This window comes from Vulpes lagopus, chromosome 1 (assembly GCF_018345385.1).
Source record: "Vulpes lagopus strain Blue_001 chromosome 1, ASM1834538v1, whole genome shotgun sequence".
Classification (NCBI taxonomy): Eukaryota; Metazoa; Chordata; class Mammalia; order Carnivora; family Canidae; genus Vulpes; species Vulpes lagopus.
Genome location: NC_054824.1, coordinates 106,186,597 through 106,209,044, shown reverse-complemented (window position 1 = coordinate 106,209,044; position 22,448 = coordinate 106,186,597). Strand labels below are relative to the sequence as shown.

Here is a 22,448-nt window from a genome sequence, read left to right as displayed (position 1 = left end):
GAGACTCCGCAGTGGGGGAGGAAGGGGAACCTGCAAGAACGGGGTGGGGGGACACACACGGGACTGCGTTTTTTTCTGCTTTCTAAGGCTGCAGAGCAATGCACTCAGGATGTTGTTAGATGGGTTTATTTTTTAAATCCTGAACGTGTAGGGAGGAGGCCCAGCCCCTTCGAACCACATGAAATAAGCAAGGGAAGTGGTAGCTTTTGAAAGGGGGCTTTTCGGAAGGGTTGTCTTATTGTTATTGATAACATCTCGTCTGTCTCCTCTGCTGGGGGAAACGATGACGATGAGGACACCGGAGTATCTCCTCCCTTGGCCTGAGGGTGGCCCGAGAGCCACCGCAGGCCCCAGTCAACGCCTTCGGACATGGAGATGGGTGGGCTTTGCGTTTCCCAAAGCTCTCCCAGTCCTAGAAAGACACGAGGTGGGAGGGGGGGTGGAGGTGGGAGGGGGGGTGGCGTCAAACAATGATTCACTGCTCCCTGTCATCCCCACCCCCTCAGGTAATTGCAACCATTTAGATTACGAAGGAGCTGCTAGGGAGGAGTGGTTGTCTCTGAAGGGATCGAATGCTTTAACAAAACTGCAAAAGGAAAAAGACCAGGGGGCCTCCACATGAAAGAGCATTTGTTTTGAATTTTAGCTCTTAATTTACTAATTCCCAAGGCTTCAAAGTTTGAGCTCTTTCTTCTTTCTGTTCAGAGTTGGAACAGTTTATTAATAATGTACTGTGGGGGGAAATTGAAGAAACTTAGATTTTTGGGTTGGTGCCCAGTGGCTTGGGGGTATCAGGAGGGGAGATGATGGGCGTGGACAAAATCCAGGGCTACACCCTTTGTAGCGAGAGTGCCCCCTAAAAGATGAGTTAGTGGCCCCGGGGCTAGGACGGGGGTTTTTGCAAATGGAGTGAGTCCAAACCTCCTTCCCAAGTTGATCTTCCTGTGGGCAGGGGAGGGGGGTGGCCTGGGTGTGTCTGCCTCGGAGGATGAGGCCGGTGGGGGCTGCCCAGGGAAAGGGTCAGCAGAAGCTGGACACTGGGAGCTGGCTTCAGGAAGTGGGAGGGCAAGTGGGCATCAAGGTGGGGAGTGGTGAAGGCGCCCTGGCCCGCAAGGGTCTGTCCTCCTCCCCCTTGCAATAACCTCTCTGAGTATCTCTTTCACAGGCCCTGTGTTCTGTGTTCCTTCCTGTCCTGCCCTGGCTGAGAGCGGGCTTAATGAATGGGGCTCAGTTTAGGGTGGGAGGAAGGTCGGGAGTGGGAGCCAGGGCTTGATTCTCTTGGCAAAGGAAGAAGGGAAAGAAAAAACAGCCAAATGTGAAAATGTGGTGCCTCGGAGGTGGGGGTGGGGGTATGCTCAAAGGCATTCCCCTCCTGAACTGCCGGGGTGACTCCATGACTCCGTGGCTGGCCCGTCCCTCCCCTGCAGGGAAGGGGAGTGGGCGGGTGGGAGTCCTGGGAGCAGGCCCTCCGGCTGCATTTGGAATCCAGCCTTGCAGCTTGGGTCTGGCCTGGAGGCAACGGCCCAGGCCTGCGGTACTTGCAGCGAAACATACCCCACCCCTGCAAGTTTCCTCAGTCTGGGAAGACAGCACATTTTTAGAAGGTTGGGACTCGGTTCCAGGAGATTGTACTTTCATTTCTGACAGCCGGCTCTCTGAGACAGATGGATTGCTTGGTGCATGGTTTGTGTGTGTGTGTGTGTGTGTGCGCACGCATGTGCGTGTGTGCGCGCGCATGTGCAGCGCGTGTGTGTTGCAGACGGACAGATAGACGGTCCCGTGCACAGACGCACGAGCAGGCAGGTGCCCACAGGCAGGCTGTGAGACAAGCCTGGGGTAGGTGGGCAGAAAGGGTATGCACTTTGGGGGTGGGGGGGTTAGTGTATGAGTCCTGAACTCTGATTTAGGCACCCCCCACTTAGGCTCTGTGTGTGTAGTGCCCTTCGAAAGGCATGCAACTCCAGGGTAGGCCCTTGCTCCTGGAATGTGTCCTGGCCCAGGAATACCCACATTGAAGGGGTCTGATACAGGGGCTTCTAGGCATGGCTAGCTGGTACAAGGTGGAAGGTTTTGCTCTCAGAGCCTTCACTGTATCCCTGGTAATCAAAAGCGTGTGCTAGAAGCTGCTATCTTTGCAGCCTCCACCTGGAGTTCCTGTGGGGCTTTCACTGAGTTCATCTGCTCTCCTGGTTTGGGCAGATTGAGGGACACTGTCTTTCACCTGCAGGTTCTGGGTTATTTGGCTACAGACCCCTCCTTCATCCTCCTCCTGTACATGTTAGCGTCTGGAGCTGGCTGGGCCTCAGCAGTAAGTGCCTCCCTGGGTTGAGGCAGGGATTGGAGGCCAGCAATTTGTAGTTATTTAAACTTCAAGAGTGATGCCACCATGAAATTCAAGGAAGGGTGGGAGGGAGTGGTGACATAGGTACGGACTCGGACTCGACGTGTCTTGTATGGTTGGGAGGGGGGGAGGGAGAGCCTCAACTCTGGCCGTTCAGTCCTGCTTACTGGAGAGACACCCGCCCAAGGGAGGGTCTTAAGATCCATGTATAGCTTCTGATTCCCACTTGTGGGTGTTGGAAGTGTCCTTAGGTCAGCGGGCACTCCTGGAACTTGTCTCCTTCTCTCTCTTTGGTCCCTGCTGGCATCTGTGATAACCACAGAGAAAGAAGAGTCTACAGAATTACCTAGTTAATCTGGAAATGTGCTCTGACTCAGTCCCATGGTCAATTTAGGCCCAAACCAAGTAGCTTAGGAAAGGTCGCTCCACCTTGTTAAGCAAAGTTCATGAGCTCCATGGGAACAATTACTTATTGTCTGGCTTGTAATGGTGATGGCACCCTGGGAATCTGGACCCGGGTGCCTGTTGCTATTTTTCATGTCTCCTTCTGCCGGGGAACACGCAGCGTGTGGGCTCCCTGAGGTCTCTAATGCCCGGGGTGGCCGTCGTGGTAGTGGTGAATTGAGCTCATCCAAGTGGCCAAGAGCACATGGGCTTTGGGGGGAGTCTGATGGACCAGCACATGTGACCACGAGTGAGCTCCTTACCTACACACTCCCTTCCCCCACCAGATCCAGACAGTCTGGATCTCTAGGGACCCAGCCCACATCTCACTAAATGCCAGGGTAATGACCTGGGCCAGCTCACCTGGTGCACACCCACCCCTGGTGAAGACCAGTCCTGGACTGGTGTCTGCTCAGGTGTCTGCGATGCTTGCGGCCATGCTCTCAGCCCCAGATGAGGGCTCACTCATGAAACCCCTTTTGTCCTTCCAAGAATGAAGTGGTCAGGCAGGGGTTAAGTACAGGGAGACCGCACTGAAAGTCTCTGCAGCAGATCCAGGCTGCTCTCCTGGCCCGACCAGAGGGGCTTCTGCCTCCTGTGTCCTGTCACAGAGGCAGAGCAGGGCCTCCCAGCAGAGGGGCGGGGGCGGGGAGCCAGGTGAGGGCCAGGTTCCAGCTCAGCTTCGGGCTAAGATCTAGCACCTTACGTCTCACTGCGCCCCCCTTGGGCCTCCTTAGCAGAGCCTGGCCGCAGCCAGGCAGAGCGTCTGCAGCAAACTCGAGCCAATAGGGCAGTGGAAAGTGAGGAAATGCCAGAGTCGTGCTCAAGTTTGGCTTTCTTTGCATCTTTATTGTTGCTGTTACTGTATTGAAATACTGCTCTTGCCAGTTTGCTGTGATCGCCCTGCTGCTGTTCACTTTGGTCTGGGCTTGGAACCTGGAGTGGCAACTTCAGAGCAGGTGGGGGAGACCAGCCTGGGGTGGTGGTCCCAGACTTGCCTGTGCATGTGAACCCCTGGGATCTCCCGAATCACAGTGTGCGGGTGGGGGCCCAGCATCAGTATTTTTTGAACCTCCCCCCAGGTGACTGCAAGCGTGCTGACACATTGAGGAACCCCCGGTGGAATGTGTGGAGGGGTGTGTGTCCCTGCGGGGACTGTCTGGTGGCTTCTCTTGGTGGCCGGGCTGGTTTTCTGTGATCCTGTGTATTCTCTCTCGTAGCGAAGGATTTGACTGTCTTGGCTTAAGGAGCCTCTTCTCAAATAAGATTTTTGCTTGATTGGAGAAACTTGACGAGGTGCATTGACTTTGCACCTTCCTCCTGTCGACTTAGCTGTTGTTAATGACATTGTAAAGGTGACGGCAGGACGGAGTTTCCTCTGGCAGTGGTAGCAGTGTTCTGGAACTCTGTAGTGGTGGTGGTTACGCGGCTGTGTGAACGCACTCCACCTCACTGGTGCTCAGTGTTACGTGTATTTTACCTCAATTTTTAAAAGCAGTGACCTGCGCTGGCTTTTTGTAAATGCACACAGATATTTGGATGATCAAGAATGGTGATTCCAGAGAATGTAAGTGGAGAGACTTGGGTTAGGTGCCTGGGATCTACTGTTGACAGACACTTCTTCCCAAAGTACCACAGAGGTTTCCTAGGTTGGGGGAGGGGCTCCCCTTGATAGTCCAGGAGCCTGTCTTCTCTGAGTCTTTAACTCCCTGAAGAAGCCGGCAGAAGCTGGCCCTTCTCGGTGTTGATTTTTTTTTTTTTTTCCAACCTTCCCTTTTCCTTGTGGGTTGCAGAAACCAGAGGCAGGAAAGTTCCCTGTGGTTCTTTCCTAGCTTGACCTTTCTGCAGGGGAAGTGAGTGCACTTGTTCCTTCTCTGCCCCACATGCTGTTCCCCTCCTGGGCTCCCCGGCCTGGTTGCCTGCTGCCTGGTCAGTCCAGGGATGAGAAAGCAAGACCCATGCAGGAGCTGTCCTCTGAAGCCTGGGGCCCCTGCCTTCTGGCCCCCCCACCTCCCCTCTTGGTCACCCAGACCCCTCCCCCAGCTCTGCCGGGGCCCCTGGGCTGTGGGACAGCCCCACGGAGGTTTATAGGGCTGCTGAGGGAGGCGGGTGGCTTGCCCGGGAGCCCTCCCTCTGCAGGAGCGTCGTGAAAGGTTACTGTACAGCACTGGGAGGTCACCACTGGTCCTACCATCTTCCTCCTCGGTGTTGAATGGCTAACCCAGAGTCTGGCCGGGTGCCTACTGTCACAGAGAGGCTTCCTCTCTGGGCTATTTTCAGCAGGAAGATATTATTAACTGCTGAGGCACAGTTCTCAATTTAGTGGCTAACACACCAAGAAAGCAACATTGACTTTGTCGGCCACGGCTCTACCCAAACACGCTGGGATGCCCCCGCCCCTTCCATGTCTCCCCGTGGGGTGTCCTTGGGGACCTGGGGTGGGGGACTTACGATCTGGATCTGGGATACTGTCTGCCGCACGGAGGTGGAGGCTTTTTATACTCAAGCCGGTGGAGGCTTTTTATACTCAAGCCGGTTCTTTAAAGAACACGATCGCAATCGCATTTATACGCTAAGGTGGGGAGATCTCATGCTGGGAATGGGGCGCTGGATGGAGAAAGGAACTTTCTGCGGAGTGGAGGACAGTTGTTTAAAACAGAGTGATAACTTTCACCTTGTAAGAGAACAGGAAATATTGGGATGAGACAGGAAATTGCATCATGCCTTTTATAAGAAGAACTCCAGAAAAAAGTTGTTCGTGAAAGGTAGCAGCTATGAGGACGCCAGCCCTGGCGGGGGAGTGGGGGGAAAGGGGGGTTGGGGTTGTTTTGTTGGGTTTTCTCCCTCCTCCTTCCCTTCCACTCCCACGAGAACTTTTAGGCCATTTTCTTTAAGAAAGGGGCTGTTTGGGAACTTTATGTTATTTTTATTATTTAAAAAAATATTTGACCAGAAAGGTCACCTTCAGTTGAAATGTTAACTGCAGCCTTATTTCCTGGTTGACTAAAGAATCTTTCATGACTTTTTCGGCGTCCTTCCCCAAATGGTGAGGCCAAGCAGCCCTTGGCTGAAAGTGAATTTTGGTTTGGCTGCGTGAGGTCCTCCACACGGAGCCCCACCCAATGTCATTTGCTCACTTTTAACTTGCAAAAGGGGGAAAAAAAACCCTCTTATTATTTTTTTGGTCAGGGGGATGGATAAGAACTTGCTCGTGCCCTCAGTTTTCCACCCCAGCCTTGACTCCCCACCTGCCCATGCCGGGCACCCACGTTAGGAAATGTGGAAAACCCCACCTTTTCTGGTCTTGGAGCCGAGTCCTCCCCCGCCACCCCCAGAAATTCCTTACCTTCTGAGAGTATGTTTCTAGGGCGCTTTCATGAGGCGATGAAGGGAAGCAGGCTTCAGGGCTTCCCTGGTACAGTAGTGCTCTGCCCCCGGGCAAGGGGATAGATGGTGTGGCTCACACCCAGAAGCTTCCGCAGAAGGAGGGCTCGCCGCAGCCCCACGCGGCCCGGAGAAGTAGGTGTATATTGTCCTGAGCGTAAAAACACAAGTTTCCATTTACTTATTATCTCTGGGCTCCTGAGGCCTCTCTTCGATGATGTCACTGTTCTGGGGACATGGGCCAGTGCCCGGGCCCGTGCTGCCGAGGGCCCCTCGCGGATGGAGACCAGAAAGCCACGTCTGTGTGTGGCTCTCGCTTGCTCCCCCCTCACTCCTGCCCCCCGCCCGCCCTAGCTGTTTTTCCCCTTAGCGTGCATTGTTTTGTTTTCATAACCCAACAAGAGCCCTGGGGTGTGTAAGAGCATTGTTGAACACTCGGAGAGCGGAACTTGTCCAAACAGAGCAGGACGCCAAGCAGAATGCTGTGGGCAGGTGGTGTGCCCACGGAGGTTGCCGGGCCGGCGCCGGGCTTGGAATCACCTCTTTGGGTCTGCCGCAGCTAGGCTAGCGGGGAAGGAGGTGCACCTCAGGGACCTGGGCTGCGGCCTGGGCTTTGCTGGACCCCTGCCTGGAAGCCATGCTCCCCTCCCAGCAGCCTTTCCTTGTTCCGCCCCCCCCCCCGGGGGGGGGCAGGTGCAAAGCTGGGTGGGCCGGCTGCTTGGGGAGAAGCCACCATAGCATGTGTCTGTCTGGTTCATTGGTTCACAGATGATTTATTGAGCACCTACTGTGTGCCAGGCTCTGCAAGGTGTGGAGCATGCAGATTTGGCCCCCCCCCTCCCCCCAGGGAAGGACGAATAGGTACATCTGGAGGTGTCACCGGGTCAGCGAGGTAGAGGGCTCTTGTGCAGGCCGTGGCTCTGTGGGGAGTCCAGAAGGAGGGCAGCTTCTCAGGCAGTTTCTCTACAGGCCTGAAGGAGCCAAGGGCCCCTGGGCTCGGAGCTGGGCCATGGGGTGAGGTGTTGTCAGACACGCAGAGGTGTAGGGATGGGCCCCTGGGGTGATTGTCTGAGCACGCAGGGCAGGCAGGGCTTTCCTGTCATCGGCTTCTGCCTCTGCCTCTGCTTTGGTTGTGTGGTCTGTTGCGAGTGGAGATAAAACAAAGCTGTGGATACGCAGAGGTCTGTCTCCCCCAGCTCCACCCCCACCCTCGGCCGCCTTGATTGTTAAGATAATAGCAGTGACATTACGAGGGAGACTCAGAATCCAGGCCCTGGTTGTACCGGGAGCGCAGTACGGAGTGGAGGTGACCCGCCGGAGTGGAGGTGACCCGCCGTGCACTGGCTGTGCTGTGGGACGAGCACCTAGGCTGGTGGGGGGGGGGCGGCGGTGAGGCCATCGCTGACACAGGCGTCTGGAAGGATGCTCTTAGGATGTCTTGGCAGCCACAGGGCAGGTGGGCCACCTTTGAAGCCCTGGATCTTGACTTTCCTTTAGAACCCCAGAGGGCTTGATTCTCACGAAGACCCATTCTTGCTTTTTAACTTCCAGTGTGCTGGACAGGCCCACGTCTGCGGTGCCAGTGAGGTGAGGGAGGCCCCCGGGCCGCTGGGCGGTTTGGGGCGAGGCCATCTAACCAGCAGCGACTGAAATGTGTTCATTTCCACGCTCACCCTGCCCTCTGCACCACCCCCTGTTCGTGGAGGTCACTGATTCAATGTGTCTTCTCGCCCTGCTGCGGTCCCCACCGGCCAGAACCACCAGGGAACTGGCCGGGCATGGGGTTTGATCTGGGCAGAGAGGAGCGAACTCATGCCCGCTGCAGTTCCATCCTGTCAGGCCAGGAGTTTCTGTCGGAAGGCAGCTCGCATCGCTGGCTCCCTGGCCCGGGCCTGTGAGCGCCCCCGGGTTGGTTCGTTTTCACTTTGAATTGCCTTTTCACTTTGAACTTGGGATGGTCACTCAACAGGAACAGAAACCTTATGACGCGGGGCTGTACTGCCCTGTGGACTCTTGCCTCTCCGCGTTTGCCACTGCGGGGGGGAGCGGTGGTCCCTGGCACCCTGTCCCTCTGCTGCCACGGCTCCCAAGCACCTGGTGACCTGGAAGCATCTCCTTCCCTAGGAGGCTAAGTGACCTTGTGGGGTGGGGGCAGGGGAAGGGTCTGGAGAGGGCACGGGAGAGTCCCGGGACAGCCTCTCAGCCAGCACAGCTTCTCCCCCTCGTTAATCAGTAACCCAGAGCCGAGAGAACTGGGTCTCCCTGCAAGCTGGGTGCCCGGTACAGCCCTTCGAAGTAGATTGGCCCCATGGCCAGCTCCAGCTCAGGGGGATCACAGTTAAAACCCCATGGGGGGGGGATCCCTGGGTGGCGCAGCGGTTTGGCGCCTGCCTTTGGCCCAGGGCGCGATCCTGGAGACCCGGGATCGAATCCCACATCAGGCTCCCGGTACATGGAGCCTGCTTCTCCCTCCGCCTGTGTCTCTGCCTCTCTCTCTCTCTCTATGACTATCATAAAAAAAAAAAAAAAAAAAAAAAAAAAACCCATGGGGGGGTTGTTTCCTGGAGAAGAAGCCTGGGGTTGGGGGCCTGCCTAGATTCAGAATCATGTCCCTCCCCTCCCCAACTCCTGGGCTCTCTGGGGAGAGGACCTAGAGAATGACCGCCGAGGGGAGCACCCCCTACCAGCTGTCTCTCCCGAGGGGCTAGCCCACTTCTCTTGGGTGAAGGCTGGGCTTTTTGCCTTTCGCCGACCTGCTGGGCCTTACCTGCCCTATAGCTCAGTTTCCTTATCCACAGAATAAGAGGTTGGACCTGGTCCCACCCCAGACCCCTTGCGGTAATCTTGCAAGGCATCCTGTGACCTGTGCTCTTTGGTTCTTGGATTTGAGGGCGGATAGAAATGAGACCCCCTGTTGCTGAGGTGGTGGGTAGCTGAGGGCCTCTTGCATTCTCGAATAAAAAGATTATAGTTCTTCGCATTTTTGGCTCACAGACTCTCCCAAGAATGAGTGAAAGTCGTGGAATCTTTCCCCATAAAAATACATATGCATACCAAAAATTTGCATACATTTCCAGGGGGCCTTTATCCTTGTGATGGGCGGAAGCCTTCCGGGTGGGTCTCCTATACTGAAGGCCAGTAGGTTCAGGGGAGCACAGGAAAACATGAGGGCGAGGCAGGGCCTTCTCTTTACTGTTTTGTCTCTTTTTCCTTTCTCCCTTTCCACCTCCTTTCTTTTCCCTTCCAACTTCTTTCTGGGCAAAATATGCCCAACATTTCCCATCGGGTCCCATTTTGAGGCAGACAGCTCAGTGGCATAGGTCCATCACGTCGCCACGCAGCCTTCCTACCATCCCTCTCCAGGACCTCTTCGCTTTCCCAAAATGAGACTCTGTCCCCACAAAACCCTAACTGCCCCCCACAGCCCGGGCGCCTGGCAGCCACCGGTTTCCTTTCCATCTCTGAATTTGGCTGCTTTAGGTAGGTACCGCATAGGATGGTATGCGGTGGAATCATCCCGTATTTGACCTTCTGGGGCTGGCTTATTTCATTCTGCGCAGTGGCCTCACGGTTTATCCGTGTCATAGCCGCACCAGAGTGTCATTTCTTCCTGTGTGTGTGTCTGTCTTTATTCCTTCATCCTTCAGTGGACGCACTTGGGCTGCTTTCACTTTTTAGCTGTTGGTGAACGATGTTGCTGTGACCATGGGTATGTAAATAATCTATTCCAGACTCTTCCTGGATATACATCAGAAGTGGAATTTCTAGGTCACATGGTATCTCTAGGTTGAGTTTTTGAGGCCGCATCAGAGGGCAGAGCCATCTTGTCTTGTGTGTCTGTGGACTGGTGGCACGGGGCAGCACGGGGTGGGGGACTCAGACTGGCCATCCTACTTGTGGGTTGGAGGGGGAGCCCTGGCGGGGAGGGGTGTGGGGGTGTGGGGGCCGGGGTGCCCTGACTCTCTTACAAGTCCTACAAGCCAGATTGGAACCCAAATTGATGAGGCTCCCAGAGTCCTCTAAAATGTGGGGCACAGAGCAGCTGGCGATTTATGGTAGACTCCAGGGGCCTTCCTATGTAGTCCGGGGTGGGGGAGACTTTATTCTTCCTTCACAGGGAGGGCCCAGGGCGGGCCTGGGGCCTGGGAGGCCCTAGGTACTTTGGGGGTGAAAGGGCTGAGATGGCTGAACAGCAAGTGTGTCAAAGCCAGAGAGATTAGATTACAGAGGTAGACAGAAGTAATGATTAACTTTTCCAGTCTGCACACTGTCTCCAGTCTGTCGTAGTGTTGTTTTTCCCTGAGTACAGTGTGGGCCTGGCCTGGCCAGGCCCTGGTGTAGGGTTGTAAAGAAAGAGAAGGAATGACGGGCTCTGGGAGCGATCAGGGAGGGGGGTGGGGAGCCAGGAGCTGGTCAGAGGAGGCTTTTCCATCAGATCCGGCACTGGAATGTATGGGCCCGGAATGCAGTAAATGTTCAAAATGCCATCCCATCCAACAGTTTTCATAATTGTTATGGAACAAGGGGAGCTGGGGGAGGGGAGGGATGAAAAGGACTTTTGTTTCTCCCTGTGTTTTTCCACGTCTTTGCTGGTTTTCCTACCCTCTAGAAAAGCTGGAGTGGAGCTGGAACTGTGGGGGGTGGGGGGGGCGGCAGGGGGGGAAGGCAGGACTGGGCCTGTGTCTGGGTCCTGGAATATTGTCCTGCCAGTCAGGACACTGGAGGTCAGTGTGCACAGGGTGTTATTAGAGCGGGGCCCACAGCCCGCTGCAGAGCCCCAGACCGGCCCGACCAGACGAGAACTGGTACCTCTGGGGGTCGCGTCCTTGACATTTACATCCATTTTTTATTAAGATTCTTACTGAGCTTGAACATGCACTAGCCACATACCCGGAGAGGGTCAACACAGGTGAAAATGAGGGACCTTTGGGTGGCTTAAGAGATTTTTTGTTGAATTTGTGTGTGCATTCCCCCTTGGGAGTCCATATGTGGAATTTGCAGGAGGAGTGGGGGTCGGTGTCTCCAGAAGGGAGGTGAGTGGGGAAGTTTCAGGCTAGGTCTTGGACATCTTCCTGTGGTGTGATGGTCCCACCTCTTGTTGGGTCTTCCTGGGAGTGGCTAGGATCCTACCCAGTGGGGCGGATACCACCTTGCAGGTCTGGGGGTGCTGTATATGTATGCAGGTGTGTGAACCCCCTTTCTGAAGAGAGTTGCTGAGTTATTTCGGCGGGGGGCGGGGAGGTAACGGTGGGAACTTCATGATGCGTAATGGAGGGGAAGTGTCTTGAAATTCAAACTTGAAATGATGAGGCTGGGTGCACACCACCAACAGCCAGAGAGGCCCATTTACTGTAAATATTATGAATGGAGTTGGCCGGGCCGGGAGTCCCCACCCTTCCTCTGAGTCCTCTTGGAGCCGTGCAGAGCTGGCCTCCTCAGAAGGCAGGCAGCCGGGTACACGCTATAATTTGCATGGCGGAAGGCTGGGGCACAGGAAGCCGTGTCAGCCCGGCTGGCGAGACAGACGGGAGCTTTTGATTTGTGTGGCTTCCCTCCCCTGCCCGGCACTACCCTCAATTATATTCTCTGCTGGCCAAATACTGCTCTTAGGAGGGACCCCCTGGCGGGGAGCCATAGCCTTGGACGTTTGAAGGGTCTTGGGAGACGGGTGGGGCCCGTTTGGGGAGCAAGGGGGGTCCACTGTAGCTTTAGTAACTGATTACTCATCATAATTTGTCTGTAAGGCACAGTCACGAATCAGTCTTCTAGACCAGCAGGATCTGCCAAATCGGTAAGCTCGAGAGAGCTCGCGGGAGGCAGGGCGGCAGGGCGGTGATGGGTGAGAAGATTGAGGGCACCAGGCCTGGGTGGACTCTGGAAGCATGTGGTGATGAGCAGACCGGCGCCTGGGGAATCCACCTTCTCCCCAGGGCTCGGAACGACGGGACAAAAAGAACACGGTTTTGGAACTCCCAAAGTTTAAAAAAGAAATCAATTGGTCTGTAGGTGGGTGCAGCAAAATCTGACTCAAATCTCTTTTCCCCTCTGGGTTTTTTTTTTTTTTTTTTTTTGCCTTATTGTTGCAAATCAAATGCAAAAATGTGCCCTGGCTCCCCAGAGCGATTTTCTTATTCTCCGGGAGGCAGTAAAAACAAATGGAACGAGTGTTAATACTGATTGGGCACTTCTGTGAATCCCAGAGGGTAACCTGAGAGTGTAGAGCTCAAAGGGCGCCTGTGGTGCCCCGGCCTCCTTCCTATTAGTTAGGGACAGGTCACACAGAGCCCCCAGGAGGGCAGGCCATTTGGCCAAGATAGTCCAGTGGCTTGCTGGCAAAGAAACCAGTTCATTCCCCACTAGGCGCAGGGGATCTGGACCCCATGCTTAGCCCTAACGTAGGCATCACATTTCCAAAGCGTGTTCTGAAGGACACTGATTTTTTCACCCTCTAGTATTCGGAGAGGGCCAGTAGCCTGAGGTCTGAGCTGGCTGCCCCCTGTGGCTCACACCGGCCTGTGTTCTGGCCTTGGGTTCCAGCTCTGGCTAGCGCTCTGTGCCCCTTTCCACTTCCTTAGCATGAAGACAGTAGTAGGATGCCACCTCATGGGGTTGTCAGGATGAACCCCTTCCACCTGGGCCTGTTACATAGTAAACGCTTCTTAGGTTTGGGCATGGGCCAGACTGTTCTCTTCCCTGTGGGGTTGGGGGGCACAGGGGGTGGGGTAGCATTTTCTAAGCAGCCAGAGAACCTAAGACAAGATGTCTGAGAGATGAGACCAGCATGTGCAGGCACAAGCCAGGTCCTGGCCCCTGGCCACTTTGGGTCAGGTTGTCCTAAGAGCCCTAGGCTGGCAGTGGGAGCTCTGTTTTAGGGAAGAGCCTAAGCCCCCACCAAGGCACCATGGAGTTTGGCCTGCATGGGGTGTCTGGCTCCATAGCTGGGGGGCAGTGGGTATTGCACAACACCAGAGTTCCCTGGGGGTGGGTCTGGGGGGAGCTCGGCTGGTTGGGCCACGGGGACCGGAGCAAGTGTCCTGGCCTTTGAAGCAGGCCCTTTGTACGCCCCAGTCCGGCCACCTCCCTGGAGGTGATGTTGTCGCAGAGCCCTGAAAACAACCCCACTTTCTCAGTCCTGCCTTGGGCCAGCCGGAATCCACCACCTCCTGTCCTCGGTGGAGGCACTTGGGGGAATGCTGATGGGGGTTGTCTGAGTGCGTGCGGGGTAAACAGGAAAGGTCTCGGGTTTGTTTGTTTCTTTTTTTTTTAATAAATTAATTTTTATTGGTGTTCAATTTACCAACATACAGAATAACACCCAGTGCTCATCCCGTCAAGTGTCCCCCTCAGTCCCCGTCACCCATTTACCCCCACCCCCCGCCCTCCTCCCCTCGGGTTTGTTTCAACCCTGCCACTGGGTAACTGTCTCCAAACCCCAGGGTCGCCCGGGCTGCCCTCCGGGGGAATCGAGGGGACCTTGGCAGAATCTTTGGTGCTGCCGGGTGAGGTTGTAGATAAGGACTCACCCCAGACCGCGAATCGAGCCCAGACCCCTGAGCTGGTTTTGAGGTGTCTATTCTAGTGCTGGGTCATTGGCGTCCCAGACCAGGGGCGCGCGGGCTCCCCCGGGACTGGGGCTGAGAGCCGACGGGACAGATGGGCACTGGGTCGCCCTGTTATCTCGGTCCTTGTCCCAGGAGTGGGCCGGCGGCAGGGTTGCCCAAGCAACCAGTTTCCTGAGCTGGGTGGGGAACAGGGCTGACGGGAGCTGTTAACCTTTGAGATGTCTGAGGTGGGGGGAGGATGAGGCAACCGCTGGTGGCGCTGGTGGCGCCTGAGTCCTGCAGAGGGAGGACCCTGGACCCGCGGCGGGCGAGGCGGGGCCGTGTTTGCGTTCTGGGGTTGCCCGGCTTAACTTCTGCGTCTCCCACTCACTGATGCCCTTTGCTTGCCCTCACCCACCCACCTGCCTGCGGGCGGCCGGCCCTGCCTCGCGTCCCCGCGCCCTGCGTCCAGGTGTGGGGTCAACGGGTGTGTGTGTGTGTGTGTGTGTGTGTGTGTGTGTGTGCAGGCCGAGTCCCATTGGCAGATTCCAGTGGAGACCCAGTGCCTCACAGAGGTCGGGATGGGTCAGAGCCCGCTTTGCACCCCTTTTACTCCCAGCCCTGGGGCACTTCTAACGCAGAGGCCCCAGCCCTGGGGCTGCCCGAAGTGGCCTGCTCCCCACTGTGTTCCCATCCCCAGAGGCCAGGAGCGCGGGGATCCCTCTTTGGCCTTGCTCCCTTGCACGCCCTGTCCTCACAGTCCCCCTGGGTGCTTTAGCAGCAGGTCAGCCTCTCTGGCCCCCGTGATTGGCTCCGTAAGCTGGAGACCAGAAGTGGTATGACTGAGGCACTGTCTCAGTGTATGACTGAGCTGGGTCTCTCCTTGAGCTTCCTGCCGTTTTTCTCTTCATGCCCCCAGCACCTTCAAGTGAAAACGTAAAATCCCGAGAGCTGGTCACCCGGTGCCATTGAGAACCCTGGGCCACGAGAGTCCTTCATGAGCCTCCCGTCCTCTAAAAGGGTCAGGTCTGTTCATTCATGACCAGAGTAATTAAATAACTCTTTGTAAGAGGCAGGGAGCTCCTTGTTAAGTGGTCTTCCCTCGTGCAAGTGCAAACACAAGCAAAATCCGTTCCCTCTCGACACCCACCCCCCTTCCTTTTAAAGGGGAGGTTTTTATGCTTTAAGGGAAAAGAGGAATGGGGGGGGGGAACAACCTTTAAAGGAATTTTAGGCAGATTCAACATTTTTCTGGGGTTGCTCCAAAAATTCCCTCAACTGTAATAAAAAAGAAAAAGTTGTGAGCAGGCATCTGATTAGTTGGCTTTTTACAACACAGCTTTTCTTTTGGATGCTTTAAAATGCACAAATACAGTTTTAAAACAAGCCCCTGTATAGTTTTCTGAGGAGGGAGAGAAGTTGCTGAAAATACCGGAAAAGGTTGTAAAGCTGGGGAGAGTTAACAAGGGCCTGTGAGTCTTGCCTTTGGAGGTTCTGTATCAGCAACCGGGAGGAGAAGCCAACGTCAGGCTCCTGAGACGCTTCCTTAGTCCTTGGAGGGAAGGAGACTTCTGGGCAGGAGCCTCTCAGCCCCTCAGCTCCTTGCCCCAGGCCAGGGAAACCCCCTGAGGAGCACAGCATGGACCTTTGTGGGGAGACGCCTGTGAGCTGTGGCCCAGTTCAGGGAACTATGCTTCTCTGAAGGTGATGCTGAGTGTTTCCCAGAAATGAGCCCAAATGGTGGGAAATTTGGGGGTGAGGCCCTGAGCCGGCCACATAGCAGCTGTCCCGGGCCCCCAGAAGTGTGGTGCGCAGAGGAGGCCCCCGCTGGTGCCATGGTTTTGCCGGGGAGCATGTTTTTGTGGCATAGATAGTCCAGGAGCAGTGAGGAGGAAGGGGTAGCGGGCGCTGGGGCGCAGCCGGGGTGCGGGGGTGACAGCAGACAGGCCTGCAGGAGGAGGGAGCCTGTCAGGGTCCTGCGGCGGCAGCTCGTCTCCCCATGGCCTTATGGGGGTCTCTGTTGCACACGGGGACACCCAGTACACCGCTGTTTATCTGGGCTGGGCCATTAAGCTCAACAGAAAAAGGCTTTTTCCAGGGATGTCTGGCAGGCTGCACAGATGAAAGAGAACCGCCAAGAACACTCCCCCTCCCCCCCAGGGCTCAGGCCAGTCCTTCAGCCTCAGGTCCAGCCCCCCAGCTCCCGCCCCGCTCCCCCTGCACCCTGTCCCCCTCCCCTTCTCTTCCTGGGGCCTGCGGGGGGGGGGGCAGGTTTCAGGGGGACCGTGCTCCTGGTGAAGCTCCACCGAGGGTCTCCCGAACCTCCTGCCCCACGACTCCCCCAGTCCTCTTTCCAGACCAGCTTTGTTGCCCTGTGTGGGGATCATGAGCCAGAGCTTCTTACGTTTCAAAACACCCTCCTCCCCAAAACAGCAGGGCCGTCTCCCGGCCCTCCAGGCCCTCCAGGCCCTCCAGAAGAGGGCTTTCTCCGTTCAAGCAAACTCGCCAGAGTATTATTTACATGGATATTATGGGTCTTTGGTGTAGCCTTCAGAGCTGAACTCCCTCGACAAGAGTTCAAAGATTGCCAGCACTCACGAGTTTATTAGCAGTTGATGGATACTTTGCAGAAACAAGTTAATGCCTGATGAGTCACCTCTGCTTGGAGCCCATGTCCTTCTCTTGTTTTTCCATATGTTCCAGAGTACGCACGCAAACACACACATGCTCACATAACACACACGTGTGTTCACGCTCGTTGGACACACTTGTGCTTTATAGAGACCCATGTGTTTTGGGGGTGACGGGCCAGGGTTCCGGGGTGGATTTTCAGAGGGAGGGGATGGAGGGAGAGCAGTGAGCCCTGGGCTTCCCCGTTTGGGCGGCTGTCCCGGTAGGCCTTTGAGAAGGCTGGTGGCATCTGCCTCTGTGGTCACAGTGCATGCTTGTACTTACAGAACAGACTTTACGAACACCTACGGAGGTGCGAGGCTGGCTGCTGCTCCCCTCCGCCAAAAAAAAAAAAAAAAAAAAAAAAAAAGGAGCTGCCTGGTTCCCAGGTCCTAACATGCCTGTAAAGGTTGGAAGCAGTTGTGTGCTGAGCTCTACCCAGCCTCCTGGCTCTACCCAGCCTCCTGGGGCAGCAGAACATGGGTCCCTGAGGCCGCCTGCACCCCCCTGCTGCCAGGCTATATGGTGGAGCCACCAGCATCCACCCTCTGTTCAAAATCAGAGGCCAAACAAACCAAAAAAACCCCACTCTCTCTCGCGGCCAACCCCCACCTTTGGGCCCCGAACCCCCAGTGAGTGAGAAGCTAGGGCTGCAGGGGAAGGCAGGAGGCCTCTGCGCCTGCCTTTCCCCATTTTTGTTAACAAATACAAGACTTCCGGTCCCCACCCTGCCACCACAAACCACAGCGTTCCTGCAGCCTGGCCCGGCTGGGGAGATTTATGGTTCCCAGTCTGAGGCCTGCCCTGCTGGCTCCAGCTTAAGGAGGAGTTGGAATGCCAGCCACTGGGGCTCCCTCTACCTCTGTATCCCCCCCCCCCCCCTTAAAGCTCCCAGCGCCTGTTTAGGAAAGTCACCTTCCCAGAATCACCCCAGCCTGCTGGCTGCCTGTGGGGAGAACAGAGTCTAGGGAGACTGGGAGGGGCCCCCGGTGTGGGGGGGCATGTGGAGCAGGGCAAGGTGTCTCCTGGTTCTGGGTGGGGGGAGGGGAGGGGAGGTACAGGCAGGGAAGGTCAGCCCCTTTCAGACACATAATCTGTCTGGGCTGGAGGAAGCTTCGTCAAAGTAGTCTGGGTTAACACCAGTCTGCGTGCTGTGATTTGGCGTTTCCAGTGAATTCACCCTTTGTGTCCAAGGCTGCTGCTCACAGACACACTGAGAGCTGATTTTCTTCTATTAGAAAGATAGATGCTTTTGCCCCAAACCACCTGCACTTTCATTTTTACCAGATAGCGCTCCTTCACGGGCGAGGTGCTCATCTGAGAAGTTGGGGACGCATGCAGAGACTGCCCCGTAGGTGGCCCTGGAGACTTGGGTTCCGAGTCTGGCTGTGTCTGTCATCTGTGGGGACCTGCCCAACGGGCTTTCTGGGCCCTGGTTTTCTCCTGAGGACAAGGACCAGGGACAAGAGCAGCGAGCCTTTCCCGTTCCGTTGACTTTTGAAGTCCGTGACTCTAGGCCATCTGGAAGGCCTTCTCTTGTCCCGGAACCAGGGCCAGTGAAGCTAGACTGAAGTTCCCTGGCTTCTGAGTTCTACAGGGATGGGCTTCCTTTGGCCCCACAGGCAAACGTGCTGGCTTCCTGGGTCCCTGACCCGATGAAGGCGGGGAGTGGAGGGAGGTGGAGCCCCCAGTGAGCCCTGTGTTGAAGCGCGGGCTCTTCCGTCACTGGGCCCCGGTACCAGGACTGCAGGGCTGGCAGCCCCACCACCCCCTCCCCTCAGGAGAGCCCGGGTGGTGTGGGGCTACGTGTGGATGTCCCCGTGCCTTGCTGGGTGGAGGAAGTGTCCCCCCAGCCGGTGCTGCCATCACCACCAACCGTGTCCACCATCTTGTCTTACAGATTCCCAACTTCTTCTGGAGCCTGGGGATCGGTCACACTGGTGCGTGGTGGCATACTGGGAGGAGAAGACGAGAGTGGGGAGGCTCTACTGCGTCCAGGAGCCCTCCCTGGATATCTTCTATGATCTACCTCAGGGGAATGGCTTTTGCCTCGGACAGCTCAACTCGGACAACAAGAGTCAGCTGGTGCAAAAGGTGCGGAGCAAGATCGGCTGCGGCATCCAGCTGACGCGGGAGGTGGACGGCGTGTGGGTCTACAACCGCAGCAGTTACCCCATCTTCATCAAGTCGGCCACACTGGACAACCCGGACTCCAGGACGCTGTTGGTGCACAAAGTGTTCCCCGGTTTCTCCATCAAGGCTTTTGACTACGAGAAGGCGTACAGCCTGCGGCGGCCCAACGACCACGAGTTCACGCAGCAGCCGTGGACTGGCTTCACCGTGCAGATCAGCTTCGTGAAGGGCTGGGGCCAGTGCTACACGCGCCAGTTCATCAGCAGCTGCCCGTGCTGGCTGGAGGTCATCTTCAACAGCCGGTAGCCGTGGGCACAGCCGGCCCGGCCCAAACTACTTTGCTGCTAATACTTCCTCCCGAGTGCTTGCTTTTCATGCAAACTCTTTGGTCGGTCAGTGTGTTGTTTTTATGCCCCCCCCCCTTGTCGTTCCTGTTTATGTTCTGTTTTGTTCTTTGAGAAATAGCTTATGAAAAGAATTGTCCGTGGAGGGAGGCTTGGCGGGGGGGGGGGGGGGGGGGCGGCTTGGCTGGCAGGACACCCCGGGAAGAAAAGGGGAAGCAGCCATCCGCACCACCACACACAGCATCAGAACGGGCAGCAGGCCCTCACTTTGGGGAGCGGGGGGTCCCTGGATTCCTGTGTCTGGGCGAGTATGCATGTGTTGGGTGTCTCCTTCAGGTGTCTGTGCCAGTAGCTTGTGGTCCCCCATGCTGTGTCCCTCCCTCCTGCCTCTGGACAGGCTCAGGGGGACAGAGGCAGGACCCGGGTGAGCTGGCAGCTGAGGTTCCAGACGAGCCAGAAGCCGGGCTCCGTCCCCCACTCTCCAGGGAATCCGCGCTTCTCCCCTTCTAGGACATGGGTCTGTCTGCGGGCTTCTTAGAAGCAGCCCCACAAGAGGCTGAACCAGAACCAGTTGTTTCCTCCTTGTCTGACTCCCCTCCAGCCGCCCTCCTGTCCTTGTTGCGTCTCTCCTTTTTGGCCATCTGTTCCTGGGTATATCTGAGATGGGCTTCCTGAGGGCTGCCCGGCCGCCCCGCCGCACTGGTGCCCACCCAGGGTCCTCTGCAGCCCCTCAGCCTCTCCCCTGCCCCTGGTCACATCAGATCTCCCCCACCCCACCCCCCGCCCTGCCCCCGAAAACCAGCTCAGCATTTTCCTCCCCTCTGCCGCCGACGTGTTGAGCTCTGCTGTTAGACCAGCCAGGGGAGCAGCCCTGGGAGGGGAGACTTCTCAGCAGCACCCCCTTCCCACCAAGAAGGATTCGGTCCATCATAACCCAAGGTACCGCCCTGGGCTGACACCTAACTCTTTCATTTCTCCTACAACTCATACACTCGTATGATACGTTGACACTGCTCTTAGCTCAATGAGCATGTTTAGACTTTAACATAAGCTATTTTTCTAACTACAAAGGTTTAAATGAACAAGAGAAGCATTCTCATTGGAAATTTAGCATTGTAGTGCTTTGAGAGAGAAAGGACTCCTGGAAAAAAAAAAACCCTGAGATTTATTAAAGAAAAAATGTATTTTATGTTATATATAAATATATTATTACTTGTAAATATAAAGACGTTTTATAAGCATCATTATTTATGTATTGTGCAATGTGTATAAACAAGAAAAATAAAGAAAAGATGCACTTTGCTTTAATATAAATGCAAATAACAAATGCCAAATTAAAAAAGATAAACACGAGATTGGTGTTTTTTTCTATGGGTGTTATCACCTGGCTGAATGTTTTTCTAAAGGAGTTTATGTTCCATTAAACAATTTTTAAAATGTATCCTTGATTCCATGTCCTTCTGGTGGGAGGGGAGTCGGGAGGGGCGCATGGGAACCCAGGACAGTGGGGTGGGTCTCCTCTCTTGGGGAAGAAGGGGAGGGGCCACAGAGTTGACACCCAGCGCTGCTGTCCCAGCCTCTGTTCTATAGCCACAGGGCCACCTTCTGTTAGCACCAGTGACTCTAGGGTGCAGCTGGCAGGTGTCCTTAATTTGTTGACCTCAGGGACCCCTGACAAATAGGGTGGTTTTTCTTATTCATGAGAGAGACACAGGCAGAGGGAGAAGAAGGCTCCATGCAGGGAGCCTGTTGCAGGATGTGATCCCAGGGCCCCAGGATCACATCCTGCACTAAAAGGAGACGCTCAATCACTGAGCCACCAGGTGCCCCAAGCAGGTAATCCTTCACCTCTCAGGGTTGGGAGGGAATGCTATCTCAGCTGATTGGGAAGGAGGTTGCACTGGGATATGGGGCAGGAGTGGGGTTATTGTGATCCCAGGAACCTGGGTCCATCCAGTTAAATCCTGAACCCCACTGCGCCTTTCGCAGAGGGAGTCCCTGCCATCCTGCCACCCTGGATTTTGAAACCGCTTCCCCGAAGGCTGACGACCTGGAGGGAAGGTTGCTGGGGGTTGGGTGTTGGTGGCGGGCAGAGGGACCAGGCGGGTCCAGAAGGTGGAGCAGGCCTCTGGGAACAGTCCAGGTCCTACTCTATGACCTCTCCCCATTCCACCCGAGCTCTTCGTGACCAGTCCCTGTCTGCTGGTGAATCCCTCCCAGCCCTGCCCCCTGGGATTTCTGCTTGATCTGAACTAGGTTTTGGATCCAAGGCCTTTGGCGGAAGCAGTGGGCACCAAACAGGGTTGTGTGGGTGTCTGTGTTGGGGTCTTGAACCCAAGATACAGGGAGGAGGTCTCAGGTGGGGATTAAGATTTTGTACATCACAGGGGTGCCTGCGGGGCTCAGTCGGTGAAGCCTCTGCCTTCTGTTCAGGTTATGATCTCAGGGTCCTGGGATCCAGCCCTACTCAACCACGAATGGGTTTCTCCCTCTGCCCCAGTGGAGGGGAGGGAAGGTGCCCCCACTGGGAGAAAGCTTTCCTCCTGCCTGGATCTTCTCCTGTGTCTCAGCTCACCTTCCAGCCTTGGGGTGTCTTGCTGGGTTCTGCACTCTCACTGGGCAGCCGCGTCACTGTCTCCACGCCTTGTGGATATCCCTGTGCTCGTGCTCCCTCTGTCTCTCAAATATTAAAAAAAGATTCTGTATATCACAAACCGGTACAATTTCAAAAAACCTTTCTGGAGGGTCAAAGTAGGATTATCAATATTTTATTTTGCCAAGTAATGACACAAAGCCATGCGGCCTCCTGGCACTGCCATCTCAGTCAAAAGGGTTACAACAGAGTTGCGTAGTGAGAAATATTAGTACATGTTCATTTATGTGGGAGCGTTAGTGCCAAATGGTCTGGGTCAGCCTTATTCACATGAGGTGATGGGGAGCTCACTACCCATCAGAGCAGCTTTTTGCTTTTTATCAGTTGAAGTGAAACCCGCCTCCATTCTAGTTCTGCAACCCAGAATAAGTGTAAAATCCCATGTCTGGAAAACACCCAAGGAGGGTTTTAATTAACTCCAGGGTGGTAGTGGTGGAGGAGGGGTGGGTGGGGGTGGGAGGTGTTACATTAGGGAGCCGGCAAAGCCATTTTAGTTTGCTCCAACCTGCATTGGCCTGCAGGAAACACTTTAATAATAATAGTAACTGCTACTTACTGGATGCGTAACCGGGTGCCAGGCACTATGCTAAGCTAAGCGTCTGAGGGAGTTACTTAATCCTCACAAGGACCCTCTGCACACGTGTGGGGCTTTGAGAAGTTAAAAGTCTTGCCCACCGTCACTCAGGGAGGAAGCCCTAAGAGAGACCAGGATCTGACTCCAGCGCTGAGTGGTCTTTGTCATTGGTCCCTACGGGGATGTTGATTTGATGGGATCCTGCGTGGTGATTGCCCTGGAACTCAAAATTGGGAAGGTGGGCTACCCCACTGGCACCCGATCCCGCTGTTGGGCAGGGCCTCCGATTCCGGAAGCAGGAAGCTGCCCCTCTGTTCCAGCCCCAGGAGGCTGGAATTGGGGTGGGGGCACATGGCCCCCGGTG

At 55.7% G+C, this 22,448-nt stretch overlaps 1 protein-coding gene across 2 annotated transcripts in view; it reads left to right on the top strand.

Annotated features, from left to right (window-relative positions):
* The window catches only part of SMAD7 (SMAD family member 7), a 29,503-nt gene extending 9,205 nt beyond the window's left edge, over nucleotides 1-20,298 (top strand). For both annotated transcript variants that reach the window (XM_041760254.1, XM_041760246.1), the window contains exon 4: nucleotides 18,281-20,298. In XM_041760254.1, the coding sequence (XP_041616188.1) occupies nucleotides 18,281-18,819 (539 nt within the window). In that variant the 3' untranslated portion in view covers nucleotides 18,820-20,298. The remainder of the gene's footprint in view (nucleotides 1-18,280) is intronic.
* Nucleotides 20,299-22,448: the final 2,150 nt, after the last annotated feature.